The sequence below is a fragment of the Grampus griseus genome (genome assembly GCF_964374135.1).
Source record: "Grampus griseus genome assembly, chromosome: 3".
In the NCBI taxonomy this organism is placed as follows: Eukaryota; Metazoa; Chordata; class Mammalia; order Artiodactyla; family Delphinidae; genus Grampus; species Grampus griseus.
Window position 1 is genome coordinate 165725795 of NC_139019.1, and position 26750 is coordinate 165752544.

Genomic DNA, 26750 nt, shown 5'->3' on the forward strand with positions numbered 1-26750 from the left:
TTTTAAAATTAAATATTCATTATAATTGTAAATCTTCCTTTTTTTTTTTTTTGATATTGCCATAGGCAGTGAAATGTTTCCCTCCTCTGTCCATCAGCCACCACTGTCACCTCCCCGGGAGACAACTAATGTTATCTGGTTTCCTCTTTTGGCTTCCAGAGACATTTTATCCAGATACAAGGAAATCTGTGCACATGTTACATTTCCCCATCTTTTGCAAAAATAGTGTGTGCTGCTATATAGAGCTCTAGCCTGTATCTTTTCTATTTTTTCCCCACATAATAGGCCTTGGAGGCAAACAGTGTTTTCTCTTTCTATTTTATGGTTGTGTTGTAGCTCATCATTCAAATGTCATCGGCATTTGTTCATGTAATCATTTCTAATCCTTTGCCATACCCTGGGCTGCTGCAGTGAGTAAGCATGTGTGCACATGGTTTCACCCACGTTCAAGGGTATCTGTAGGACAAATTCCCAATGGGAATAGCTGCACGATCTAACCTGGTAATTTGGAAAGTCATTGCCACTAGAATATATTTTGATAGGTGATAGGGCAAATCTCTCCTCATTCTTTTCTCAAAATTATCTTGGCTTGCTCTTAGGCAGATACTTTTTCTTTTTGCATTCTTTTTTATAAAAAATTATTTTCCGGGACTTCCCTGGTGGCACAGTGGTTAAGGCTCCACGCTCCCAGTGCAGGGGGCCCAGGTTCGATCCCTGTTTGGGGAACTAGATCCCACCCGCATGCCACAACTGAGAGTTTGCATGACACAACTAAGGAGCCAGCGAGCCGCAACTAAGGAGCCCTCCTGCTGCAACTGAGACCCAGTGCAACTAACTAAATAAATATTTTTTAAAAATTATTTTCCGTTATGGTTTATCACAGGATGTTGAATGTAGTTCCCTGTGCTATGCAGTAGGACCTTGTTCTCTCTGTTTTATTCGTTTTCTTTTTTCTTTTGTCATATCCATTACATGGAGATTTTTTTGCCCGTTTGGAAGTCTGGTATCTTCTGCCAGAGTTCAGTGGATGTTCTGTGAGAATCCTTGCACATGTCAATTTTTTTTTTTTTTGGCCGTACTGCATGTGGGATCCTAGTTCCCCGATGGAACCCATGCCCCCTGCAGTGGAAGCGCGGAGTCTTAACCACTGGACCACATGGGAAGTCCCTGTAGATGTTTTTTTGTTTTTTGCGGTACTTGGGCCTCTCACTGTTGTGGCCTCTCCCGTTGCGGAGCACAGGCTCCGGACGCGCAGGCTCAGCGGCCACGGCTCACGGGCCCAGCCGCTCCGCGGCATGTGGGATCTTCCCAGACCGGGGCACGAACCCGTGTCCCCTGCATCGGCAGGCAGACTCTCAACCACTGCGCCACCAGGGAAGGCCCTTTGCCCATTTTTGAATTGGGTTTGTTGTTGAGTTGTAGGAATTCTTTATAATCTGGATATTAATACCTTATCAGATATATTATTTACAAATACTTTTGATTTGGGTTTTAGTTGCTCTCTGGGCACCATGTGCGAAACGGATTTTTGGGAGGCGGGGCAGGCGAGGAGAGACCTCATTGGGGAGGGTACTCCAGGTGAGAGAGGAGGGGGTGTGGCCTTAGGAATGGGGAGAGTGGATGAATGCTGAGTGCCATCAAGATCTTCAACAAGGTCCCTCTCTGGAGCTCAGGTCAGAGGCACAGGAGGCAGGTCAGAGGCCTGAGAGATGGAACTGATGGAGGTGGGAGTCCCCACCTGACCCCTCTCCCCGCCCCGCCAAGTCCCTACTGTTGGGGTAAAGAGACCAGCTACCTGGAGAAGAAGGGCAAGGGGGGAGGGGGACAGGGGTAAGAGCCGGTTACAAGTAGCACCCTTGGCAGACGGTGGCTCAGGATTTAGCTGTCCCCCAAGCACTCTACCTCAGCACTGCACACAGGGAACGGGGGACCCCACCCACAAGATCTTCAAAGATAAGGGGCCCTATAAAAGCCACCCAGGCAGCCAACACAGAGCCTAGCACAAGTCCCCAATAAATGTGGGCTCTGTTCATTTTCATGGCTTCACTTATCTTAGGGGTACCTCGTTATCACCCCCCAAATCTCTTATTTGCCCCCCAGGAGTGTTGGGATCTCGCGCTAACTGCGCGAAGCCCTGCCTAGAAGTCCACCCATTGTTGTTGCCTCCTCAAAATGTTGCCTTGAAATCCCACCCTATCCCTTCAAGGAAAGTGTCTGATTATCCCCCGTTAACTTCCTCTCTGGGAACAGAACACCCGCCCTTCACCTAAGTTCAACAGGAAGGAGGTGTCTCACCACCTCCACCCCCTCCCCCCTCCAGGCTTTCCTGTGCTAAAAACAAAGGAAGAAGACTGCATTAGCACTTCCTGTGGGTTCATGGGGGGGGGGGCCGGGGGTGTGGGGAGGGGCGGTGACTGAGGTCTACCCTACCTGAGACTCCCTGGGGACTGGCCAGCGCCCTCCACCTCCCTGGGCCCCCCACTCTGGAGCACTGGGGCTGCGCAATATTCCCCTGCCCCTCCCTAGGCCTGGGCAAGGTGTAGCCCCTGGGCTTCTGCATTCTTAACTGCGGTGGCTGTATTTCCTTCCCCTGGGTGACCCGCCTGCTCTCCAGTGCCCAGCGCCTCATGAAGGCAACTTCCTCCTACAGGCTGGCCACCATGATGCCCTCAGGGCCGCTGCCCGGGGCCTGCTGGACTTCGTTCATCTCTCTGCTTCTAGTCTGCTGTCTGCTGCCCCCAGGTGAGGCCCGGCAAGCTGGGGGGGCGCTGGAGTTGCGGGATTGGTGGCGGAGGGGAAGGAGAACAGAGCGCCTCACACCCTGCTGCCCGGGCTGTGCCAATAACACTTCTTAAACTCAGATCGGCCAGGGGGCTCCCCAGTGTCCTCGGGAGAAAGTGGTGGCCTCTTAACACAGCCTTCAGGGCTCCCGGAGAGACACAGTCCCTGCATTTGACTTGTTCTTCTCCCTCTGCGCGACACACCCACACACACACAAGCACGCATGCATGCATGCATTCCCTCCCTGGTCCATCTGGACCCTCAACCTCTGCGTATGCTCTTCAGTCTGCCAGGATCACTCTTCCCTTTCACTTGGCTAACGCCTCCTTGACACTTTAAAACTGACCATAGTGGTCCCCTCCTCCAGGAAGCCTTCCTTGACTCACTTCCTCCTAGAGGCTTGATCAGGGCTTCCCCTGGCCTCCCTCCCAGCTCTCCTTGGTTCCTGATCCATCATCTGTCTTCCTCACTAAACTGAAGCACCATGAAGGCAGAGACCATCATATCTCGGCAAGAGGAAGTTTTGAATGGTGGAGCCTGCAAATGGGTGGGTTGGGGGGCACTGGAACCCCCAGGAGAGCTTCCTTCTGTTCCCCCAGGTACCCAAGGGCAGGAGTTGCAGCTGCGAGTGGAGCCGCAGAACCCAGTGGTGCCTGCCGGAGAGTCCCTCTTGGTAAATTGCAGTACAGATTGCCCCAGCGCTGGACTCATCTTCCTGGAGACGTCCCTACTCAAGGAGTCGGTGGGCCGTGGCCTGGGCTGGGCAGCCTTCCAACTCAGCAATGTGACTGGTGACACCCAGCTCCTCTGCTCTGGCTTCTGCAATGGCTCCCAGATGATAGGCTTCTCTAACATCACAGTGTACCGTGAGTGGCTGTGCCTGGAGGTGGAGCTGGCTTCGGGCAGCAGTGGGGCTAGATAACCAATGGTGCAGGGGAGCGGGGCAGGCATGAGGGCCCTGAGTTTGCAGGAATGGACCTGGGCTCTGACCCAGAGCTTGGACCTGAATGTGTGTGTGTGGGTGTGTGTGACAGAGACAGAGACAGAGAGATGCATCTCGACCACATGCCAGGGCAGCAGTTGTGAATTAATTTATTTGGGTCCCGATAAGCATTTTAAATATATCTGAGGAATTCCCTGGCGGTCGAGTGGTTAAGATTCCATGCTTTCACTGCCAAGGGCCTGAATTCAATCCCTGGTCAGGGAACTAAGATCCCACAAGCCATGCAGTGTGGCCAAAAAAAAAAACCAACAACAAAACAATAGACTAGAAAGTAGCAGAGTACATCAGTCATGGTGCTTACTGTTTTGTGAAGCCATAGAAAAGTGTAGTGTACATGTGTAACTGTGCGTATGCTCCTTTGTGCACCAGTGTCTGTATTCGTGTTTGTGTACCTATGTGTGTGTCTGTGAGCTTCTGTATCTGTCATTATCTCTGTGAGACCGTGTGAGCGTACTTGTGTGTCTGTATATGTGTCTGTCTGTATGTTTGTGTGTGCCTGTGTGTACGTGTCTCTGGATTTGTGTATATCTCTATGTGTGAATGTCTATATATGTCTGTATGTCGTTATCTGTGTATCTCTGTGTGTGAGCAAGTGTGGATGTCTGTGTCAGTACGTGTCTGTATATGTCTTTGTGTGTATTTCTGTTTTAACATGTACATCTGCGTGTGTATATGTTTGCCTATGTGTGTATCTGGGTGTCCCCATCTGTGTGACCGTGAGATGCTTCTGTCCAGTGCTGTGCAAGAGCCTGTTGGTCCTGGCTCATGAGAGTCCATGGTGCTCGTCTCTTCCCAGCTCACTGAGTGGCTGATTTCAAGCTACTCAATGTGTCACACTGAGTAGCTTGAAATCAGCCAAAGTATTTACACCACAGAAATTGGCAAATGCTCCATGTTGGGGCTCCCCCACCTCACCCCAGAGAGCCCAGGCATAATCAGCATTGGCCAGCATACCACTGTCCCTCAACCAGAGGTTAAGATGGGGGCCTCCTTGTTAAATATTCTAAAATTACAGTTAGATGTTAAATATTTTCCATAGCGGCCAGTCCGTAGGCCTGTGTGTGACAGCTTGAGATCCAGGCTTGAGAGATGCTCCCCCAAAGGAGGCCCAGGGTTTGGTATGTGTGCCTGTGAGGGCCACTGCAGCTGCAGCTGGGAGAGAACCCAGCCTGGGGCTGTTGAGTCCCCAAGGACTGTGCAGCGCACCCTCAGAGGCTGCCCTAGGCCTTGAGCAGCTGGGACTGATTGGGGAGGGCTAGACCAAGCTCTGGGAAAGGCCAAGACCAGAGTCCAGGCCAGAAGCTGGGAGGAGGGGTCAGGGGAGTTTCTAGACCTGATATCAAGGAGGCAGGTGGACACACAGGTCTGGAGTTTGGGAAAACCCCCGTCTAACCCTGGCTCTGCCCTTTCCTGGCTGTGCGTCCTTGGGCAGATCACCTCATCCTCACCTCTCTAGGCCTCAGTTTCTCTATTCATAAAAGGGAAGAATAATAGAAGAGATTTCACTTGGTTGCTGTGTGAATGAAGGTGGATGACATCTGGAAAGTCTAAGGACAACTCAAAATAAACAGGAAATTTTATGATTACTATTAACATCATAAGTGGCCATAAACTTTAGTCCCCTTCCTTCCTCCCCCCCCCCCCACTTAATGGTGAGGTCCTTGGGAACAGAAAATCTGACTTTTATTTCAGTGCCTGGCAAGGTGTCCGACAAAACAGGAAATAATAATCATGATGCTCATGATAATAGCAAACACTTATACTAGCACATTTCTAAGCCCTGGAGGTTTATTAACTCAAAGTTCACACTTCTGCACTGGGCCACCCTTGACTCCTCGCCACTCCCTAGTGTGGAGGCTGCCAGGCTGGCTGCTAAGTTCTACTCTCCCCTTCATACCCCCCACGCAGGGTTCCCGGAACGCCTGGAGCTGGCCCCCCTGCCCCACTGGCAGCCCGTGGGCGAGAACCTCACCCTGCGCTGCATGGTGTCCGGCGGGGCCCCCCGGGACCACCTCACCGTGGTGCTGCTTCGTGGGGAGGAGGAGCTGGGCCGTCAGCCAGCGGGAGACGGGGAGCCTGCCGAGGTCACGGTCCCGGTGCTGGCGAGCAGAGATGACCATGGCGCCAATTTCTCTTGCCGCACGGAGCTGGACCTGCGGTCCCAAGGGCTGGGACTGTTCCAGAACAGCTCGGCCCCCAGGAAGCTCCGAACCTTTGGTGAGGGAAGGGACTGCAGACGGTGGGTGATGAGCGGAGCCAGAGTAAGGGTGCCCTGGCGGCGGGATTCCTGAAAAGGGGGTGGCCTGGACCTCAAGGGCTTTTGGGAAAACATGCCTTTAGCGACGGGTAGCCTCATATGGGAGGCTTGCAGCCATAGGACCTTTGGAGAAGGCTGTGAGTGTGTGTCCTGGGAAGGGGGTGACCCAGGCCGCAAGGTATCCTGGGAAAGAAGGACCCTGGTTTGTGGGAATGAGTGTCATGGGAAAAGGGGCCTCCACGGCTGTGAGACCTCCTCCCGCTCACTCCCACCCTTCTTTCAAGCCATGCCCATGACGCCCCCGCGCCTCGTTGTCCCCCGGTTCTCGGAGGTGGAAACGTCGTGGCCCGTTGACTGCACCCTGGATGGGCTCTTCCCAGCATCGGAGGCCCAGGTGCAACTGGCGCTGGGGGACCAGATGCTGAATGCCACAGTCGTGAGCCACGGTAACACACTCACGGCCACAGCCACAGCGAAAGCAGAGCAGGAAAGCACTCAGGAGATTGTCTGCAACGTGACCTTGGGGGGCGAGAGCCGCGAGACCCGGGAGAACGTGAAGGCCTATAGTAAGAGGGGGCGGAGCCAAAATAACTCAGGAGGCAAGGGGCGGGGCCTCCATAGCCCAAGGGGGCGTGGCATCGGGCGGAGACTAAACTGGAGAGGAGCGGGACCTAAGTGACTCGAGAAGAAGAGCCTGAGCGCCCCAAACTGGGCGTGGGCTGCAGAGTAGATGAAGGCGTAGCCTGGATACTCCGAGGGGAAGGAGGCGGGTGGGGGCGGGGCTTGACCTAAGGGAGGTGTGTGGTCATGAAACTCCTGGGCAATGCTCCGCCTTTAGGCTTCCAGGGGCCCAACCTGACCCTGAGAGAACCTAACGCCACCGAGGGGACCACAGTAACTGTGACTTGCGCGGCCGGACCCCGAGTCCGGGTCACGCTGGACGGAGTTCCAGCCGCGGCACCGGGACAGCCTGCCCACCTTCAGCTAAACGCCACTGCGAAGGACGACAGGCGCACCTTCTTCTGCAATGCCACCCTCGAGGTGCATGGGGTGATCTTGCACCGTAACAGGAGCGTCCAGTTGCGTGTCCTGTGTGCGTAGGTCATTCTGACCTTTAATCCCTTGCTTCCTTGATTGGGAAGACTTGTCTCTCCCTTGTCCCATTGTGCCTCGGGTGTGTCGGGTGTATCTAATCATTTGGTGGTCCCACAGACGGCCCCAAGATTGACCGAGCTAAATGTCCCCAGCGCTTGACGTGGAAAGACAGGACTATGCATATCCTGCAGTGCCAGGCCCGGGGCAACCCAAACCCCAAACTACAGTGTCTGCAGGAAGCCTCCAAGTTCAAGGTGCCCGTCGGCATCCCATTCCTCGTCAGGTTAAACTATAGTGGCACTTACAATTGCCAAGCGACAAGCTCACGGGGCACGGACGTTCTGACAGTGATGATGGACGTTCAGGGTGAGCCTAGGCGGGGCGTATTTATTCTAGACGGGCAAGCTTAGGAGGGGCCGAGACGCGTGTATTTATTCCTCGCTTTTCTGCACAGGTCGGAACCCCATCGCCATCACCATTGTCCTGGGGGTGTTAACGATCTTGGGCCTGGTGACCCTCGTTGCGGCCTCAGTGTACGTCTTTGGGGTGCAGAAGCGGCGTGACATCTACCACGTGAGGCAAAGCAGCACCTGGTTGCCCCTCGCGCCTCAACAGCCCGACGAGGCTGTGGCAGTGGAGTTATCCTGAGCATCAGAGTGCCATGATACTGGGCAAAGTGCCGTGATACTGGGCAAAGACGACGGAGGTTTGGCTGCATCCCCGAATTCCGCACTAATAAAGGCTTTAAAATCTGCACACTGTGGCTTGCCATCCCACTGCTCCGCGCGTCCTTTGAGTGACACCTTGATAGCGGAAAAGGGCGGAGCCTGTAGCGCCCAGACGCGGCTTGAACTCTGAGAGGCGGGCGGGGCCTTATCCAATGGGCTGAGGGGTCGGGAAGGAGGCGGGGATTCTCTCGGCCAATCGGCGGACGCGCCCTCGTTGCCGCTCTATGCCGCTCCGCCTCGGCTCGCTGGTCCCAGAAGGCGCCGGGTTTCCCAAGATGGCGGCCGACGTGTCCGTTACTCACCGGCCCCCGCTGAGCCCGGAGGCTGGGGCCGAGGTTGAAGCTGGTGATGTCGCGGAGCGCCGGGCGCCTGAAGAAGAACTGCCGCCGCTAGATCCAGAGGAGATCCGGAAACGCCTGGAACACACCGAGCGCCAGTTCCGTAACCGCCGCAAGATACTGATCCGCGGCCTCCCGGGGGACGTGACCAACCAGGTGTGGGGGGGGTGCCCTGTGGGAGCGTGGCGGGAAATACCACCGTGCGCGTGCGCGGGGGGAACCGGGCGACACCAACGCTCTGGCGGGGGGCGTAGGCTGAGTCCAAGCGCGGGATCCACGCGGGGTCGGGAGAGACCAAGAGCGGGATGTGGGGGGTCGGAGATGGAGGATGAAACCAACTTGATTGAGGGGACGTTGTTAGGGGCGACCACAGGCTTGGACGAAACCAAGTGATTGAAGGGGGCGGGGAATGGAAGGGGGCGGGCAGCTTTGGCCACGTTGGGGGATTGTGAATGGGCAGCCAGATTGGGACTGTGGAAACCGGGACGCCAGTTTCTTCCTGCTCTACCATGGAGTGGTGGGACTTCATATCCATAAGTTTCATGGTTGACTAGACTATGCCTTTTCCTAGCAAGCGTTTATTAACTCCTTTTAGAGGTAGATCCGGAAGTTATAGCAGCTTCTGGGGTCTTTTTTCCCCAAAAGCCTCGGGATTAATTTGGAAAAATGGAGTCTCCTCCTGTCCCCATGCCACAGACCTGCAGAAAAGGGGGGGGGGGTGTTGTTCCACGTAGCCCCCCCTTGGCTGATCTGGCCAAGGGTGCTCTTCTGTTGGGGCCAAATGGGGCAGGACTTCCCAGTGCTCTTTGAACCCAGGAAGATTGCATCTGGTCTGCCCTGCCCATCAGCGATGGAATGGGTTCTTTGTTCCTGCTGTGGAGAATCTCTGGTCTCTGGCCCACCAACACACCTGCCATTGGCTCTCTCTGCCCATGGGTGGTCACATGGCTGGTGGGGCCCTAGGAGTGTTGGGAGGAGTGTGACTTGGGGACAGACCTGGGGCAGGCACCCCTAAGCATAGTCTGGTTTGTTTCTAGAGTCAGCCATCCTCCTAGTGCCCACACCATCTCTCAGCTGGGAACACGCTGTCTCTCCTGCAGGGTGCACAGTGTGTCTGGCACAAGCAGACCCCAGAGCCTCGCCTCCATAGCTGGCTTTCAAGAAGGCAGCCCTGCCAGTAGGAGGGAATGGGGAGGCACGTGAAGCCACACAATGTGGGCTTATTAAGTACACAGGGTCCCCAGTCAGGTGCCCATGGGTGGCATACCCACTGCTGCCCTGACCAACTGGATGACCTGTGACAATTTTCTTCACCTTTCTGAGCCTCAGTTTCCACATGTACAAAGTGGATTTGTTAATACTTGATTTGCAAGGTTGTTGGAAAGAGTCAGTCTTGAAAGCCGAGGTTCAGATGGGTTAAACAACTTCCCTGTGGGTGTACGCAGAGCTGGGACTTGAACTCAGACACACCTGACTCTCTAATAAGAGTGTGTTTTGTTGGTTAAAAGCATGGGATCTGCAGCTAACCTCTGAATCCCAGCTCTGCCAGGTATGGCCTCAATGGCCTTGGGCAAGTAGATGCTCTGAGACTCAGTTTCCTCCTTTGTAAAATAGGGATGGTAATTGACCTGCCCTCATAGCTGGTCCACGGGAAGGTGGCACTGGGTTGCTCCCTTCAGCCTTCGGTGATTCCCTGTCCTTTGGCTTCTGTCTCCACAGGAGGTGCACGACCTGCTCGGCGACTATGAGCTCAAGTATTGCTTTGTGGACAAATACAAAGGGACAGGTTTGTGGGACTGCAGGGTGGGCTAGGGGCAGGGGATGACAGCCCCTGAAGCTGGGAGAATCTTGGCCCAGTGTCTCATGAACTTCAGGCCCAACATTCAGCAGTGATGGAGGGGATCTGGACCAGAAGGAAGCCAAGAGAATGGAGGGGCACCAGTTGTTCTGGAGGACTTGCAGGAGAAGATCAGACAGGCGTGGGTGACTGGCCGGCCGGGGGGATGGCTTGGGAATGGATACCCAGTGCCCAGGTATCTGCTGGGTAGCCTGGAAGAGGAACATCAAGGATGCCCCACGATGGGCGCCCAAGATGAGGGACAGATTGGGGCAACAGTCTGTCCTGCGCTGGACCTAGGGTACATCTCTGCCGAAATGGCAGCCTCCCTCTGGCCTCTCTGCCTCCACGATTTTACTCCCCTGCTTGCCTTCCCCCAGACCGCCAGCTCTGATGTGACTGCAAATCTGATCATACCTGGTCCTAACCCTGATCATTCTTCTCTCTTCTCAAAACCTGTCTGAGGCTCTTCCTGATACTACCTTGCAACGATGTGCCTCAGCCTCATCGTCTCCTCAGGTTCCTAAGGTTCCAGGCTGTTCCCTCTGCCACTGTTCTTAGCTGTCTCCTCTTCCATCCAGCTGGCGTCAGGCAGCTCCTCACAATGCCCTGAGCGCACCCCCCCTCCGCCCCATCATAGCACCGACCACCCTAGGCTGTCGCTGCCAGCCCACTCACCTGCCTCCTGCGCGTGGTGGTCAGTTCTGCGAGAGCGGGGACAGGTCTTGTCAGCCTTGGCCCCCTACATGGGAGGCTCTCCGTGGGTGTCTGTGCCCACAAGGCTTTGGGCCAGATGTTAAACCAGCCAGGGCCTTTGCCTGTGAACTATAGTATGGTTGAGAAGGAACTGAGGACTGGTGAGCCCTCGAGACCTAGCTGGTGGGCCGGAGTAGTGCTTAAGATCTTGGGCCCTGGAGGCAAATGGACCCGGGTTCTAGTCCTGGTCTGTCCTCACTCTGTGGCCATAGGCAAGTGATTTACCCTCCTCAGCTTTGGTTTTCTCACCAGCAAATTGGACATGACCTGTTGGAGTTGGCCGTGAAGCCAAACGTATTAAAACACCTGAAAAACTGTGGGTGCCTGGGAGCCGGCCTGCCTGGGTTCAAGTCCAGGCACTTGGGCAGGGCACTGCTCTGGGCCCATTTCATTGCTGGAAAATTAGTGTTTGTGAGGAGTAAGTTATTCCCATTTGACAGACGAGGAAATAGACCTCAAAGCCACTCAGGGGCTAGAGTTGAAACCCAGGCTCCAGTGACCACATGCTTAACCACTACCCTGTGTGTCACCCGAGTTACACATGTAGTTCTTAGGATGGGGCCAGGCTCCCAGTAGGTGAGCGTCACCGTGGGTTGCAAGGAGGTGCTGACTGTTGTTGCTCAAGGCTGGTGACTGTTCCATTCAGGTGCTGCCTGCGATGTCCTGGCTGTTCGGTGTTCTGAGGTCACATGTGGTTTGGAGGGAGGTCGGTGTGGGCGACCATGGGGTGGAGGGGCAGGCCCTCGGGGGCCCCACTGACCCACACTCCCTCCCGCTGCAGCTTTCGTGACCCTGCTGAACGGGGAGCAGGCCGAGGCCGCCATCAGCGCCTTCCACCAGAGCCGCCTGCGGGAGCGCGAGCTGTCGGTGCAGCTGCAGCCCACGGACGCCCTGCTGTGCGTGGCCAACCTGCCCCCTAGCCTCACGCAGCAGCAGTTCGAGGAGCTGGTGCGGCCCTTTGGCAGCCTGGAGCGCTGCTTCCTGGTCTACAGCGAGCGCACCGGCCACTCCAAGGGCTATGGCTTCGCCGAGTACATGAAGAAGGACTCGGCCGCCCGCGCCAAGTCGGACCTGCTGGGCAAGCCTCTGGGCCCACGCACCCTCTACGTGCACTGGACAGACGCCGGGCAGCTGACGCCCTCCCTGCTCCACTCCCGCTGCCTCTGTGTCGACCGCCTGCCGCCTGGCTTCAGTGATGTGGATGCCCTGCGCCGGGCGCTCTCGGCCGTCCACACACCCACCTTCTGCCAGGTGAGCCCTGTGCCCAGTGCGGGGATCTCGGGGAGCAGATGCGAAGCCCAGAGCACCTCAGAGAGGCTCTTTGAGTCACCTGCTCTCTCCAGTCTCCTGGGTCCCATTTCAGTAAGGCAGCAGCGATGCCACTTTGAAGGGGCTTCTTGTTAGAAAGGCCACATGGTGCAGTGCGTGACGGCCCACCGAGGAGCCAGGTGGCTGGGCTTCAGATCCCCGCACACCCTCTGGCGACTTGCTTAACCTCCCCACTGTAAAACGTAGGCGAGGCTACCTTTATTAAAAAAAAAAAAAAAAATGGCTGTGAGGCCTGCTCACCCTGTGTTCACATCCACTTCTGCGCTCACGCCTCCTGGGTCCCAGGCCCCGGGCCCAGCATCAAGGAGGCTACTCTGGAGGAGCCCACAGTCCATTTAAGCCTTGAGGTCAGGAAGTTGGACGTGGCCAGATCCCAGCCCTGCTCTGTGGCAAGTCACTCACTCTCTGAGTCTTGGTTTCCCTCCTCCATAAGAAGGGGTTCAATACTCATGCATTGGTTTAGCAAAACAATCCCTGGTTCATTCTGGTCTCACTTTTTGGGCCCTTCTGTGAGGGTGTCTAGCCCCATGATGGGCGCGGTGGGGCGAGAATAGGCCAGACCCAGCTCTTGGAGAGCTTCCAGGTGGTCGTGCCCACAGACCCCCAGGGTGGACATTCCTTCAGCACTCACTGGGCTTACCTGCAACCCCTCCATCCTGTAACAGCCTGGAGAGGCAGGTGTCATCCGCTTCTTCAGGTGGGGACACTGAGGCATGGAGAGGTCAGTTGACATGCCCCAGGACATACAGCCAGGGTGTGGCAGAGCCAGCATTGGAACCCCAGGCCACCCTGGAGGAGGCTGGTACTGGGCTCAGACCCCAGCTCTGTGGCCTTGGGTGTTGGTGCTGGGGAATTGGCGTTGGTAGGAGCCCCTCTCTTTGCTCACTGCTGCCTCTGCCGTGCATCTACTGTGTGCCAGGCCCTGGATGGGACTCAGGACACAGATGACATATACATATAGCTTAGCAGCCACCTCTTCTCGTGTGGAGATTGTAGGGCTGTGGCCAACTACAGGTTCTCTCTCTGGGCCTTGCTTTCCCCATCTCAAAATGGGTCTGGCCGTGCTCTGTAACTAGGTTACTGCAAACGGCTACTCACGCATTCCTCCACTTAGGCATTCACCAGATGTCTGTTGAGCACCTGCTGAGTCCCAGGCCTTGAGGAGACCGCCTCCGAGGAGCCCAGTCATGCTGGGCATCCTGGTTGAACGGTCAGGATGCTCATCCTGATTGAACGGTCCCCTATTTAGGAACCTTGTGGCCTTGATTGCTCTTTGACCCCTTTCTCTATTTGTCTGATGAGACGAGCGTGACTGTGAGAAGAAGCACATCCAGGCCTTGGTGCCGGGCCTGGCCAGGGGTGAAAGTGAAGTGCTCTCTAGAGGTGGGCTGAAGGCCTGAGCCTGCTCTGCCTGGGCACTCAGAGTGGGCACTGGGCCCACGCCCACAGCCTCCCCGCCCCTGCTGAGCACACTGTTGAATCCCCACTGCTACCCTGCCAGGTGGGTCTAGTGGCTGGGCCCATCTTACAGATGAGGAAACTGAGGGCCATGGACGGGCACGTGCAGTGGCTTCCGCAGGCTGGCCTGCCAGTAAGCGGTGGGCTGGGAGCCAAGATCAGGCAGCTGACCCTGGGGCCCCCGCTCTCAACTGGGTGCCCCCGCCTCCCACAACGGGAGTTTGCTGCCCATGTGGGGGGTGTTTTATTTTTGACATAATCAAGAGAAGATCATGAAGGAAAGCCCACAGCAACTCAGTCCAGTTCACTTTGCCAGTTATCCACAGGCCAACTGACGTATCTTTTTATATATGTATATATAATTTTTATTTATGTATTTACTGCCGTGCAGCATGTGGGATCCTAGTTCCCTGACCAGGGATCGAATCCATGCCCCCTGGAGAGGAAGCATGGAGCCGCGACTGCTGGACCACAGGGAAGTCCCTGTGTATCTTAATTGCTTCATTTTGTTGCAGAGTTGCTTAAAAATGTTTTAATGCTATGGATGTGTATAAAGCAGGTGTCCCAAGACCCTGGGGTGTTATAAAAAGCCTTTTCAACTTGATTCGTTTCTATGAATGGGCAGTCCAGGCCCATTTCGAAATTTAGCATGTCCACAAGGGCCCTGCAGTGAAGACTCCCTCCTGGCTCCGCAGGGTCTTTTCCTACAACCCCTTCTCAGAGCAGTTTGTGTGTGTCCTTCCAGTGAGATTTTATTATGCATTTCAAATGGATATGTATATATGCTCCTGCATTCCCCTTTTCTTGACTCAAATATTGCCATGCCTGCATTGGTTTGACTTTATTTTGGGCGTCTTTCCATGTTCAGAAATGAGAGCTTTCTCATTTCTCCTGTAGCTGCGCCATATTCCATTTTATGGACTCTGTGCTATGTCCTACTGGCGGGCAGTGCGTTGCCCCAAAGCACACTGCAGTCATCTGTGCAGCATTCTGGACCTAAGAGGAACAGCACTGGTTCTCAGGACAGCCATTGCCGCGCCAAGGTGCCCAGTCCTGTTGAGGGCTTCTGCCTGGCCTTGACTGACCCCAGCTCCAGCTCTGTGGCCTGGGCAAGGGACTGCCCCTCTCTGAGCCTCAGTTACTTCACCTGCAAAGTGGGAGTGCTGAAACAGCGCCCGTGGCACCTGGCCCAAGGGCGCGCAGGGCCCAGCTGAGTGCTCTCACAGTATCTGCTCGCCCTGGGACAGCCCCGGCCCACAATTCCAGCGCCTACAACACCCTGAAAACCAAGAGTTTTGTTCCGACTTGGGCAGGCTCACTGGGCAGCAAAGCCTGAGTTGAACTGGTGTGGGGTCGCCTATGGCCTTTGTCTTTGCATCTTGCTGCCGGGCTATTCACAAGCTTGATTTCCAGGGCGCCTCAGAACCCACTGCGGGTGACTGATACATAATACAGGGTGTGTGCGGCACCCTCCTTTCTCATCTCCCAAACAGCCTCAATCCTGGAACATATCTGGCCCCAGGGTCTGGAGAGGGGGCTGTGGGCCAGAAGTATCAAATGACTGCATCAAGGGGGGTGAAGGGGCCTCTCTGGCCTGCTCGTGACCACATCCCTGTTCCCGCCACTCACTGGCTGTGTGACTCCACCCTCCGGCCCAGCACCACCAGCCTCAAACCCAAGCTTGGTGGCCACCTGCCTCACCACCAGGCTGTGTGCCCTTCCCAGCCCCACCTGCATCCTCGGCCTGAGGTCTGTGGCAGGGCTGCACTTCCGAGCCACCTGCTTCTTCTGCTGGCCCCTCCTCTTTGAGCCCTGCAGCATGTGCTCAGGAATCCCAGGCAAAGTCCCAAAGTGGCACTGGAGCAAGGCCTGGGGGAGTTGACCCATATGGAGTGGGTCGTGGCTCTGCCCTCCCACCAACAGTATGACCTTGGGCACGCTGACCTCTCTGAGCCTCAGTTGCCCCCTCTGAAAAATGGGCAGAATGTAGCATCCTGGGGCCATTCAGAAGATTCGATGAGCTAACGCTGAAACCAGGCACAGGACAGTGCAGGGCCCCGAGTCCATCCTCTCTGGGGGTCACTGTCATCAGGATCCTCATCTGGTCACCGTTGTCACTTCACATGATGGTGGTCACTGCCACCCAGGTGCTTATGACTGCCTCTGCCCCCACCCCCCAGCTGGCGTATGGCCAGGACGGGCAGCTGAAGGGCTTCGCCGTGCTGGAGTACGAGACGGCGGAGATGGCTGAAGAGGCACAGCAGCGGGCAGACGGCCTGGCCCTGGGGGGCAGCCACCTGCGCGTCTCCTTCTGCGCCCCTGGGCCCCCTGGCCGCAGCATGCTGGCTGCGCTCATTGCTGCCCAGGCCACGGTGAGCGTGTGCCAGAGGGAGGGTGCCCCAGAGGGTGGAGATGGGGGAGCCAGGGGACCAGGCGGGCACCCTCTGTGGCCAGGCAGGACCCTGAGCTGCTCCTCTGTTCCTTTCTGCAGGCCCTCAATCGGGGCAAAGGGCTCCTGCCCGAGCCCAGCATCCTACAGCTGCTCAGCAACCTGGGGCCCTCCGCTTCCCTCCAGCTGCTGCTCAACCCCCTGCTCCACGGCGGCGCAGGTGGCAAGCAGGGTAAGGCAAGCAGGGGCCAAGCGCTCTCAGAACCGGGCACCTCCCGCAACCGTTCCCACCCGAGCTTCCAGTGACATGAGCCCATGCGCAGGGGCTGGGATGAGAGTGATGCTGCCCCGAGGGAGCTGGCGCCCTGAGCCCCTTGCAGGGGAGGCAGGGTGGTGGAGGGAGGGACCGTCCCCTCCTGGGGGGGACTCATCTCCCAGGCCCTTTTCTTTGGTTGTCAGTTGCCCTCTGGCAGCTTCAGTTTCCTGCTCTCCACAGGCCTGGGTCTGTGTTTAATTGATGGGGGGGTTCCACCCGGGGCCCACCTCCCATTTTCTGGGTCTCCCCATAGGCCTCCTGGGCGCACCCCCGGCCATGCCGCTGCTCAACGGGCCCGCCCTGTCCACAGCGCTACTGCATCTCGCCCTGCAGACCCAGAGTCAGAAGGTAACGGCCGGCCGTGGGCCACGGGCTCCCTCACTCACATCCCGCAGCCCCTCGTCATTCCGTTTCCAACACCGCTTGTACCCACCAACGGGTGGTTCACCATCAGTGGGGCTGTGGACCATCAGACTGTGGCCCTGGGGCCCATTATGGGCCCCGGCCTGTCGCAGGTGCTCAGGACTCAGGAAGTGACTCAGTCAAAGCTGAGGCTGTACAGGGGAGTAGAGGGGCCTCTCATCCCCACCCCCTCAACACACACACACACACTCACTCACTCACTTTCTCTCTCACTGCCCTGTGTGGTTTGATTCACTGGGGCCAAGTCAGTGGTGCAGATGTGTCTGATGGTAACTGACAGAAGGTAAGGTTGTGTGTGGGCTTGGGCCGTGTGTGGCTAAGAGTGACTGAATCCACATGTGGCTGTCACACGCCATGTGCCTGAAGTCGACGTGGTGTTGTGCGTGTTAAGACGCTGTGCTTCCGTGATAATCAGCAAGTGGGCTGGGTGTGAGATGGTGGGTGCCAAAGAAGGACTGTCACAGTGTAGATATTTCACAGTAATTGACAGTGTGGGTGACAGGCTCTGATCTGCTGCGCATGGTCCGTGTTCCCTGGGTCTCCCCAGCACCTTGGGCAAGCCCTGGCATGCAGGAGGCCTCGGTCACCATCGGCTGGGTGGGTGATGCCCAGGCTATCACAGACATTGGGAGATACTCGGTGTGTCTGCCTGTGATTGGCTGTGGGCTGGAGTCTCGGTGTGCTGGGCATTGTGACCCACTGCCCTCGTCTCCAGCTGATTGTACTCTGTCCCTAGAAACCCGGGATCCTGGGAGACTCTCCCCTAGGCACCCTCCAGTCTGGGGCCCAGCCGGCCAGCCCCCTCCTCGGGGAGCTGTCTGCAGGTAATGCAGACCCTGCTCCTTCCCATCTCTGTGGGCCCCACCCCACTTCCCCTTCCTGGGCCCCTTTCCTCACTGGGCATGGTAAATTCCCAGCTGTGCAGCTTTGGGCAAGTGACCTAACCCCTCTGGGTCTCAGTGTCCTCGCCTGTCAGTTGAGTGTGTGGGTGCGTACCTCCCTGGGGAGCCATGAACATCTGGGAGTTGATGCACTTTGAGGGCCCTGCTCAGTGTCCAGCACATAGTCGCCCCCCGGCTGCTAGCCCTGGTCCAAGCGGAGGCTGTAGGACCCTGGGAGGAGGTGGCCTGTGTGGTTGGGCTGCTGACACCCTCCTCCTTCTCTCTGTAGGAGGGGGCCTGCCCCCGGAGCTGCCGTCCCGGCGAGGGAAGCCACCACCCCTGCTGCCGCCACTGCTTGGCCCCTCTGGGGGTGACCGGGAACCCATGGGCCTGGGTCCCCCAGCACCCCAACTCACTCCACCCCCTGCTCCTGTGGGGCTTCGAGGCACTGGTCTCAGAGGCCTGCAGAAGGACAGTGGGCCTTTGCCAACGGCCACTGGGGTAAGGCCCTGCCTGCACCCAGCACCATTGCAGCCCCCTGCCTTGCGAGGGCCCCCCTGCCAGGGGCCCTCGTGAACCCGGCCCTCCTGCCACAGGTCTCGCTGCTGGGGGAGCCTCCCAAGGACTTCCGGATCCCCCTGAATCCCTACCTGAACCTACACAGCCTGCTCCCAGCCAGCAATCTGGCGGGTAAGGAGGCCCGGGGCTGGGGAGGCGCTGGGAGAAGCCGCCGCCCAGCTGAGGGCCCCCTGCCTAACCCCCCAGCCCCTGGAGGTGGTGGCAGCAGCAAAGCTTTCCAGCTCAAGTCCCGCCTGCTCAGCCCCCTCACCAGCGCCCGCCTGCCCCCCGATCCAGGGCTGCCCGACAGCTATGGCTTCGACTACCCCTCAGTAAGTACCTGGCCGCCCTGGGGGCAGCCCTCCCAAAGGCCGGCTGCTGTGGCCCTTTGTCCCTTGGGAGCAAGTCACTCTCCAAACCGACATTTCTCTAGTACTGATTGTGACAGGCCAAGCGTTAGGGAGACAGCGAGGAACGTGCTGGACACAGTCCCTGCCCTTAAGTCTCTTGTCTGTTTGTCTCGGCGCATCATCAAACCCTGCTTCCTGTCAGTCAGTTTTTCTCTCCCGAGAGGCCTGCAGCCACACTTCTGCTTCTCCTTAGAGACAGGGCTCAGCCTCCGCTCTGTCTCTCTGTCCTTCTCCCCCTCCTCCCCTCTGTGATTCATGTCTCTGTCCCTGGAGAGCTGCTCTTTCTATGATTCCGACTTCCTCTAGGCCAGACGTTGCAGGCTGGCCACCTGTGTTGTGTTTGGCCCACAGTGGGTTTTTTAAAAAATAACCGAAACAAATGCCAGTGCCAACATAAAAAAACCACAGGAGTTCACACAACCTGGATGCCCTGCTTGCCTTGAGAACTCCAAAGCCCTGGCTCCATTGGGGCCACACACTCTCACAGCCCTCTGGGGTCCAGGTACAGTCACCCCCCTGGGACTGGGTACCTATTCTGTCTCATTGCCCCACCCTGCTGGCTGAGTTTGCCCCCATACACTAGAGTTTGCCCTCTCCTGGAGGGGGCTGACTTCCCCGGTGACAGCTGTGCCGTGGAATTGAATCAAGAGTGAGGTTGGTTACAGACCCCAACCCAACGTGCTTCTCCCACTTTCATTCAGGATGTGGGACCTCGGCGGCTCTTCTCCCACCCACGGGAGCCAACCCTCGGGCCTCATGGACTCAGCCGACACAAAGTAAGAGCTGCCCTGTCCATCCTACCTCCTGGGTGTATCAGTTAGCTTTTGCTGCATAACAAGCAATTCCACCACTTTGTGACTTAGAACAGCAAATATTTTATTATTTTTTCACCATTCTGTGGGGTGGTGGGTGGGCAGTTCTTTGCAGTCACCTGGCAGTTCAGCTGGGGCTCAGCAGTCCATGGTGGCTTCCTTCATATAACTGGCAGTCAGTAGGCTGGGGAAGAGCCTCGGCTATAGTGATTTATCTGCTCCACATGGAGCTCATCCTCCAGCAGGCCCCCCTGTGCTCATGCATGTGGTTCCCTGGAGGAGGGTTCCCCAGAGGAGGAAGGGAGGGCAGGCCCCTCTGCTGGCATTGTCACACCACTGTCGTATTGTCCAAAGCCCAGAGTTGTTTGGGGGACAGAAGGGGTGATACTGCAATGATCCGTCTTACTCAGCCAGCCCCCTTTCTGCAGATGTCCCCCCCACCCAGTGGCTTTGGCGAGCGGGGTGGCGGAGGTGGCAGTGGGCCCCTCTCCCACTTCTATTCGGGCTCACCCACTTCCTACTTCACCAGCGGCCTGCAGGCTGGCCTCAAGCAGAGCCACCTTAACAAGGTGAGGAGCCTCCCTGACTGAGCACAGGTCCCCAGGGACAGCCAGGATGCACGGGGCCCTGTGACCTTCAGCGCCAAGGCCAGGGTGGTGGCAGGGGTCAGTTTTGCTCAGGGCCGAGCTGAAACAAGCCATTCTCCCTGAGCCTGTGTGTCTTGTACCCAGTATTGCCCAGGCTTCTTGGCCTCTCACTTCCTCCCCCGGCAGTCCAGGGTGTGGGTGGTATAGCCTCAATCCACAGATGAAGAAACTGAGGCCCAGAGAGATGAAGTAATCTGACCCCAGTCTCATAGCTAGTAAGTGGCAGCAGCAAGATTTGAACCTGAAACCCTTGCCTCTGCTCTGGAGGCTGCTTGCTTTCCCATCCCACATCTCTCCCATTTCTCCCAGGCGGTCGGCTCCTCCCCACTGGGCTCTGGAGAAGGGCTCCTGGGCCTCGGCCCTGGGCCCAATGGCCACAGCCACTTGCTGAAGGTACGGGCGAGGGGTGGGGACTCTCAGCTGGGGAGTGGTGGCCCCTGGGTGGCCCCTGACCCGCCACCCCTTCCCCTCTGTCTCCAGACCCCACTGGGTGGCCAGAAACGCAGCTTCGCCCACCTGCTGCCCTCACCCGAGCCTAGCCCAGAAGGCAGCTATGTGGGCCAGCACTCCCAGGGCCTTGGAGGCCACTACGCAGATTCCTACCTGAAGCGCAAGAGGATTTTCTAAGGGGCCAGTGCTGGAGATGCTCAAGGGCCTGCACCAAATCGCTTTTGGGTTTTCTGGTGTTTTGTCTTGTGTTATTTTTCTTTTTTTTTTTTCTTTTCGGTAATAGAAAAATTTCTGAAAGACTTTGCTGACCAACCAGCAGGAGCCCAAGGAATGTAGGGGCGTCTGGGAGCCACTCTGCACCTCTGGCCTGCTCCCAGTGTGGAAACCCTGCAGCCTTAAGAGGGAGAGGCCATGGCCTGCTCTCTCTCCCCACCCCTGTGTCCGCCTGTGTTCGTCTCTCTGGGAGTTCTCTCCTGCCTCGTCGCTCCTGTATCTTGGCCTTTCGAGTGCCTTGGAGGTTTCCCTGACCTCCCGTGAGGATCAGAGACTGTCCCCCTTTTTTAACTTTGACAGCTGACTTTGGTTTCCTTTTCTAATTTTTATTATTTTTTAAACAATCCAGGACGACCCCCAGCTCTGATTCCTTCAAGGCCCAGCGTGTCTGGGCCTCCATTCCACACTTTTCGGTTTGAGATGGCTCAGCCCTTTTTTCTGTTTCCCACAACTGCTGCAGGCATGGCTGTCTCCTGCCCCTGCCTGCCCTCTCTGAGCTGTACTCCAGGTCCGGGTCCCCCACCCCCTACCACAGCCCCCTCGCCTTCTGATGCCTTAAAAGCCAGGCTCCAGGCCCCAGGCCCCGCTGGCCAGAGCCTCTCAGATGCTGAGCTCCGGAAGCTTGACTCAGGACCAAATGGCTCTGGCCTGGGGATTGGGCCCCTCTACCCGCAGTCCCCCATCGTGGGGACAGTAGAAGGCCAAAGCCTTGGTCTTGGCAAACCAGTCCCACCAGCCCTCCTGCTCAGGCTTAGGTGCAGGGATGGGCTTTCTCTGCCAGCTTAAATTGGTCCCCCTGCTGTCTGTCTGTCAGGCATTGTGCATCTCACTGAGCCTCTGCTGTCTCCTCCATGTTGAAGATGAGCTCTGCCTCTTCATCCCCAGGCCAGATCACCCGGAGCTGGCCTCCCTTTGGCCCAGTGTTAGAAAATTCAACAACATGCCAATAAGCTCTGCCCCTGCCCACCAGCAGGACATGTCAGCCTGAGGTGATCCTGGGCCCTGGTCCTGGCCGGCTGGGCCACCAGCTTCCCTCCCCTGACTCTGGGGGTCCACATCCACTCCGGGCCGGGGGGGTGTCCTCTCCCCAGTCTTCTCACACAGACCTTTGCTGAATTAAAGTTTGTAAGTAAATGGTTTTAAAGAAAGCAGACCTGGCTGGTTCTTGGGATAACAGTGGGCCTGGTGGGAGGTCTGGGAAAGCCCTGCAGGTCTTGGTGCAGCCGAGCCTGCCCGGCTCCTCACTCTGGCAAGCCTCCTCCTGGACTCACTTCTGTCGCACGCCCCCACGCAAAAATGTCGGCGCTTATGTTCGGGCAATTACGGGCCCATCTCTCTCGCGTGCGCCACGGCGCATACTTAGTCTCTGGGTCACATGATGCCTGTCATGGCCGCCTCCGTGGCCTGGGGAGGCGTGAATGCTGGGTTCCTACTGCGAGCGGCCAGGGGTGCCTGGTGGTGCCGACCCGGGGGCTTTTGGGGGTCCGGGGAGGCGGCGGCGGCGGCGCCTGCGACAGCCAAGAAGTTCCGGGCGACAGGTACCTGGGGCGCTCCGGACGGGCAGCGTTAACCTATTGGACGCCGGCCGGGCGCGGCATGGCTGCTCACCCAACCGTGTTTTCTAGGCTCGCGCCCGGCGGGGGAGGAAGAAGCCGGCGGCCCCGAGCGGCCCGGGGACGTGTGAGTTTGGGGGCCAGGTCCCCCATTACTAATTTCACGAGGTTTTTCCGGTCCTCACCTAGCCCTACAGCCTCATCCCTGGGTCCCCCTTCTGTATCACCCTAATCCCCTGTCCATCAAGCCCCAAACGCGACTCCCTAATCCTAGATTACACCTGGTCCCTGTGCCCATCATCCAGTTCGTCATCTGCACCCCGATCTGTCCTCAGGGTGAACGTGGTGTTCGTAGACCGGTCAGGCCAACGGATTCCTGTGAGCGGCAGAGTCGGGGACAATGTTCTCTACCTGGCCCAGCGCCATGGGGTGGATCTGGAAGGTGGGAGCCGGGCACAGGGAACTGGGGAGGCCCGTATTCATTCGTTAAAAAAACCCCATAAGTCAGATATGATTCTCCACTACTTAACCCTGCATGGCTTCCCACCAAACATGGGTAAACTTCAGACTCCTCACCACAGTCTCATTCCCTGCCTCTTAACCTTCATTCATTCAGCAGTTATTTATTGAGCATTTGCTAGAGGTTACTAAAACTCCTGCCCTCCAGGAGCTTGTATTCTCTTCCTTTTTCCTCCCTCTCTTCTAGCCACACTGGCTTTCTTGCTCTTCTTCAAACAGCCCAGTTCATGCCTGCCTCAAGGCCTTCGCATTTGCCGTTCCATCAGAAGTGCTTTCCCACCAGATCTTCTGGCTCCTTCTCATCCTTCAGGTCCCGATGTAAATGTCATCTTCCTGACAGTCTTGTCCCCCTCGGTCCAACTAAAGTCCCCATGCCCCGATAACTGTCATCTCAGTGTGTTTTATTCTCTGCGTAGCACTTCTCATTGTTTTGTTTCCTTCTTAGTCATCTCTCCCCAGAATCAGATCAGAAACCCTGTTTGCCTTGTTCACACTTATTTGTTGCCTGTCATGGTATTTAGATGTAACAGGTATTAAATCAGTATTTGTTAGAGGAAATACAATAATAGCAGACATTACTTTAAGCTTGTTAACACATATTAACTGATTGAATCTATTCCGTGAAAACTTTATGCAGGAGGGGAGAATATTATCCTATCTTATAGGTGAGAAAACTGAGCCTTAGGTTGAGCAGACCTGGTCCAAGTTCAAGTAAGTGGCAAAACTAGATTCAAGCAAACCCAGCCTATTTTAGCCACTAATCTGTGCTGCTCTTCTATGAATATTGAACACTTACTGTGTGCCAGGTAGCAATGTAAAAAACAGATAAGGCCCGTGTCATTTCACACCAATTTCAACCTAATAGGGACAATAATCCCATGCATAAACATGTAATTATATCATGAGCAACTGGGAAGAGCAGTCTTTTAAAAAGTGTACAGGGGGCTTCCCTGGTGGCGCAGTGGTTGGGGATCCGCCTGCCGATGCAGGGGACGGGGGTTCATGCCCCGGTCTGGGAGGATCCCACATGCCGCGGAGCGGCTGGGCCCGTGAGCCATGGCTGCTGGGCCTGCGCGTCCAGAGCCTGTGCTCCGCAACGGGAGAGGCCACAGCAGTGAGAGGCCCGCGTACCGCAAAAGCAAAAGCAAAAACGAAAACAAAAACAAACAAACAAACAAAAAGTGTACAGGGTTAGCTGTTGAGTATATGTAATAGGGAGCTGATTTAATCATTAGACGGGGAGAGTTGTAGGAATGTGTGTGTGGGGCGTGGGGGTCATAGCAAACCTACCTAAAGTTCTGTTCTGGAATCCAGTGATTGGCAGTTCATGACAGAGATTAGAACATGAGTTTTCAAGGCAAGTGCGCTGTGTTCAGATTTTGCTGTTGCCAACTGTGTGACCGTGAGCAAGGTCCTTAGCATCTCTCGGCCTCATCTATAAAATGGGATAATTTAGTTCCTATCTCACCAGATTGCTGTGAGGATTAAACAGATCTCATGTGTAGTGTGTAGTACCTGGCATATAGTTGGTGTGCAGTGAGTAGTTGGGACGATTACATTAGATAATCTGTCTCATGGGGTAAGGACGCTAACGAGTTGGGAAAGAGGGCTGAGGAAGAGATGCCTGGGAACTACTGGCAGTTTCGAGGCCCAGACAGTTTCTTCCCCAGAGACTGGAAGGGTGGGCAAATTAGTCACCGTAGCCCACAGGGATGGTCTGCTGGTTCAGGAGGCTGCCTTGCAGCACCACCCTTATTGTCCGACATGTCCGGAAGAGAAAAGAGAATTCTGTCCCGTTCACTTATAACAAGTATCTCTCGAGCATCTACAACCTGCCAGGCTCAGTGCTGAGTACAGAGAGAAGAGGGCAGGTTGACAGAGCACAGGTAAACCCAGAAATTATGATGGTAATTTCACACTGTGATAAATACTGTCCAGAAATTATTTAAGAGATAACAAGGGTCAGGGGAAGGACAAGAAATGGGGCACTTGGAGGACAGTTGAGTCCCCAAAGACAACAAGGACGTAGCCATGGAAGGAGTGGAGAGAAGAGCATTCCAGATCAAGAGTATGGAAGATGCAGAGGTCCGGTGGTGGGGATGAGCTTGGCATGGAGGAGTTGAGTGAGGGGGCCGGTGTGGCTGAAGTGGGTGAGTGTGGGGGTGGGAGCATCTCAAGGACTGAGTGGAGGGGTTTGGGTTTTATTCTAGCTATAAAAACCCTTTGGGGGGGAAAAAAGAAAAAAACCTTTGGAAGGCTTTAGGCCAGGAGGAACATTATTTCGGAGCACAGTTCCCAGTGATCAATCAGAAGGTTGGGAATGTGTCCAGGGGCAAGCAGGAAATCCCAGACTCCCCATCTTCCAACCCTTATTCCCTAACCCCTTCCCCTGCTGCAGCATTAGATGCTGAGTGAGCCGGTCCCTCCTTCAGCAGCAGCAGGGAAGCCCAGCACAGTGGCAGGGTCGCAGCAAGGGCCCACAGGCTACAGGAAACCTGCCTGGCCTGTCCCCTCTCAGCTACACTGAAGTCAGGTCCACGCTCATTAACGATTCCAGGTATCCAGCCTGGTCCTCAGCCTGCTGGGGAGTTTGGGGGAAACCCCGGGCGTCCTTTTGCAAAAGCTATGTGCAGGTCAGGAACAGCCAGCTAAGTCAATGACAGGGTGGGTGGAGGGTGCCCACAGTGGGCGTGCAGGCCCGGGAGGGAGAAATGAGGGTCGAGTGGTGAAACGAAGGGATTCTTGGGAATTCCCTGGTGGTCCAGCGGTTAAGACTTGGCTCTCACTGCCGTGGACCTGGGTTTGATCCCTGGTCGGGGAAATAAGATCCCCAATCCATGTGGTGTGGCCAAAAAAATAAAATAAAATAATAATAATAAAGAAACAAAGGGATTCTCCTTTATGTCCTTCACTGAATGGCACCTGCCTGACCACTCCCCTTACCAATGCTCCCTCACTTGCTGTCCCCAGGAGCCTGTGAAGCCTCCCTGGCGTGCTCCACCTGCCACGTGTATGTGAGCGAGGACCACCTGGACCTTCTGCCTCCTCCTGACGAGAGGTGAGCAGGGGGGCCCCTCCCAGCTCTGAGCTGCAGGGCTTGGTTGCTGAGCCTTGGCGTTCCGGGTGTCCAGAGTTCCACCCCGTCAGCAGCAGAGGGCAGCCCCAGCTTTTCTCCCTGCTCCTGCTGCTGGCAGGAGAGCTTCCTTTCTGGCCACTCCCCCAGACCCATTAATAATCGCTGACCCCCTTGCTCCAGGGAGGACGACATGCTGGACATGGCCCCCCTCCTCCAAGAGAACTCCCGGCTGGGCTGCCAGATTGTGCTGACACCTGAGCTGGAAGGGGCTGAATTCACCCTGCCCAAGATCACCAGGAACTTCTACGTGGACGGCCACGTCCCCAAGCCCCACTGACTCACGCAGCTGGATGGTCCCAGACACTCACGGCCCCAGGGCCAGGACTGGAGGAATAGCCAAGTTGCCAGCCCCGCCCAGAGCACGGGACAGGCCCGGGAGAGATGGCGGAAGCAACCGGAAGGCCAGAACGCGTGCTTCAGAGAGATCCCGCGTCCAGGCTCTGGTGGGGACAGGGCCCCTGTTGGGTCAGCCTCCCCCAAACCCCTGAAAATGGGGGTGTGGATAGGGGTGGAACCTAATCGGAGAGATAATAAAACCGGCTCACAGACTTCCGGCATCTTGAGTGTCCTTGCGGGGGGTGCGGGTGGGAGTCCAGGCCCTGGGGTCTACAACTGCAACTTCCAGGCCTCCAGCTTTCCCCTCCCACGGTGGTGATGGGCCAGCGGGAAACTGAGAAAGAGGCCTCATAGTGAGGGCCCGCGAGCCTGAGGATCAGCGTGGCAAGGCCCCGCCCCTCAGCCGCGGAAGGATTTGGAGGGGTCCAGGCTGCTCTTGGCCGAAAGGGGTGATCAGGCCACCTA

At 56.5% G+C, this 26750-nt stretch overlaps 3 protein-coding genes across 5 annotated transcripts; all 3 read left to right on the forward strand.

Moving 5' to 3' along the window:
- Positions 1-2448: 2448 nt before the first annotated feature.
- ICAM3 (intercellular adhesion molecule 3) lies at positions 2449-7884 on the forward strand. Of its 2 annotated transcripts, XM_082652173.1 has the most exons (7): positions 2449-2742; positions 3381-3647; positions 5693-6001; positions 6326-6607; positions 6880-7134; positions 7254-7502; positions 7591-7884. In XM_082652173.1, exons 1-7 carry the CDS (start codon positions 2628-2630, stop codon positions 7782-7784), a joined length of 1671 nt encoding a protein of 556 aa, XP_082508299.1. In that variant the 5' UTR covers positions 2449-2627; the 3' UTR covers positions 7785-7884. The 2 variants fall into 2 exon arrangements, with proteins under 2 accessions (XP_082508299.1, XP_082508300.1); XM_082652174.1 differs by lacking the exon at positions 7254-7502.
- A 222-nt stretch (positions 7885-8106) lies between these two features.
- Positions 8107-20663, forward strand: RAVER1 (ribonucleoprotein, PTB binding 1). Of its 2 annotated transcripts, XM_082651515.1 has the most exons (14): positions 8107-8358; positions 9922-9988; positions 11577-12046; positions 15763-15954; positions 16074-16203; positions 16541-16635; positions 17447-17534; positions 17881-18092; positions 18188-18281; positions 18357-18481; positions 19261-19335; positions 19800-19940; positions 20328-20411; positions 20499-20663. In XM_082651515.1, the coding sequence occupies exons 1-14, from the start codon at positions 8140-8142 to the stop codon at positions 20643-20645; spliced, it is 2139 nt and encodes a 712-aa protein (XP_082507641.1). In that variant the 5' UTR covers positions 8107-8139; the 3' UTR covers positions 20646-20663. The 2 variants fall into 2 exon arrangements, with proteins under 2 accessions (XP_082507641.1, XP_082507640.1); XM_082651514.1 differs by having other exon boundaries at positions 18188-18481.
- A 1352-nt stretch (positions 20664-22015) lies between these two features.
- FDX2 (ferredoxin 2) lies at positions 22016-26498 on the forward strand. The gene is made up of 5 exons (XM_082651513.1): positions 22016-22279; positions 22367-22421; positions 22630-22736; positions 25784-25871; positions 26070-26498. Exons 1-5 carry the CDS (start codon positions 22117-22119, stop codon positions 26224-26226), a joined length of 570 nt encoding a protein of 189 aa, XP_082507639.1. The 5' UTR covers positions 22016-22116; the 3' UTR covers positions 26227-26498.
- Positions 26499-26750: the final 252 nt, after the last annotated feature.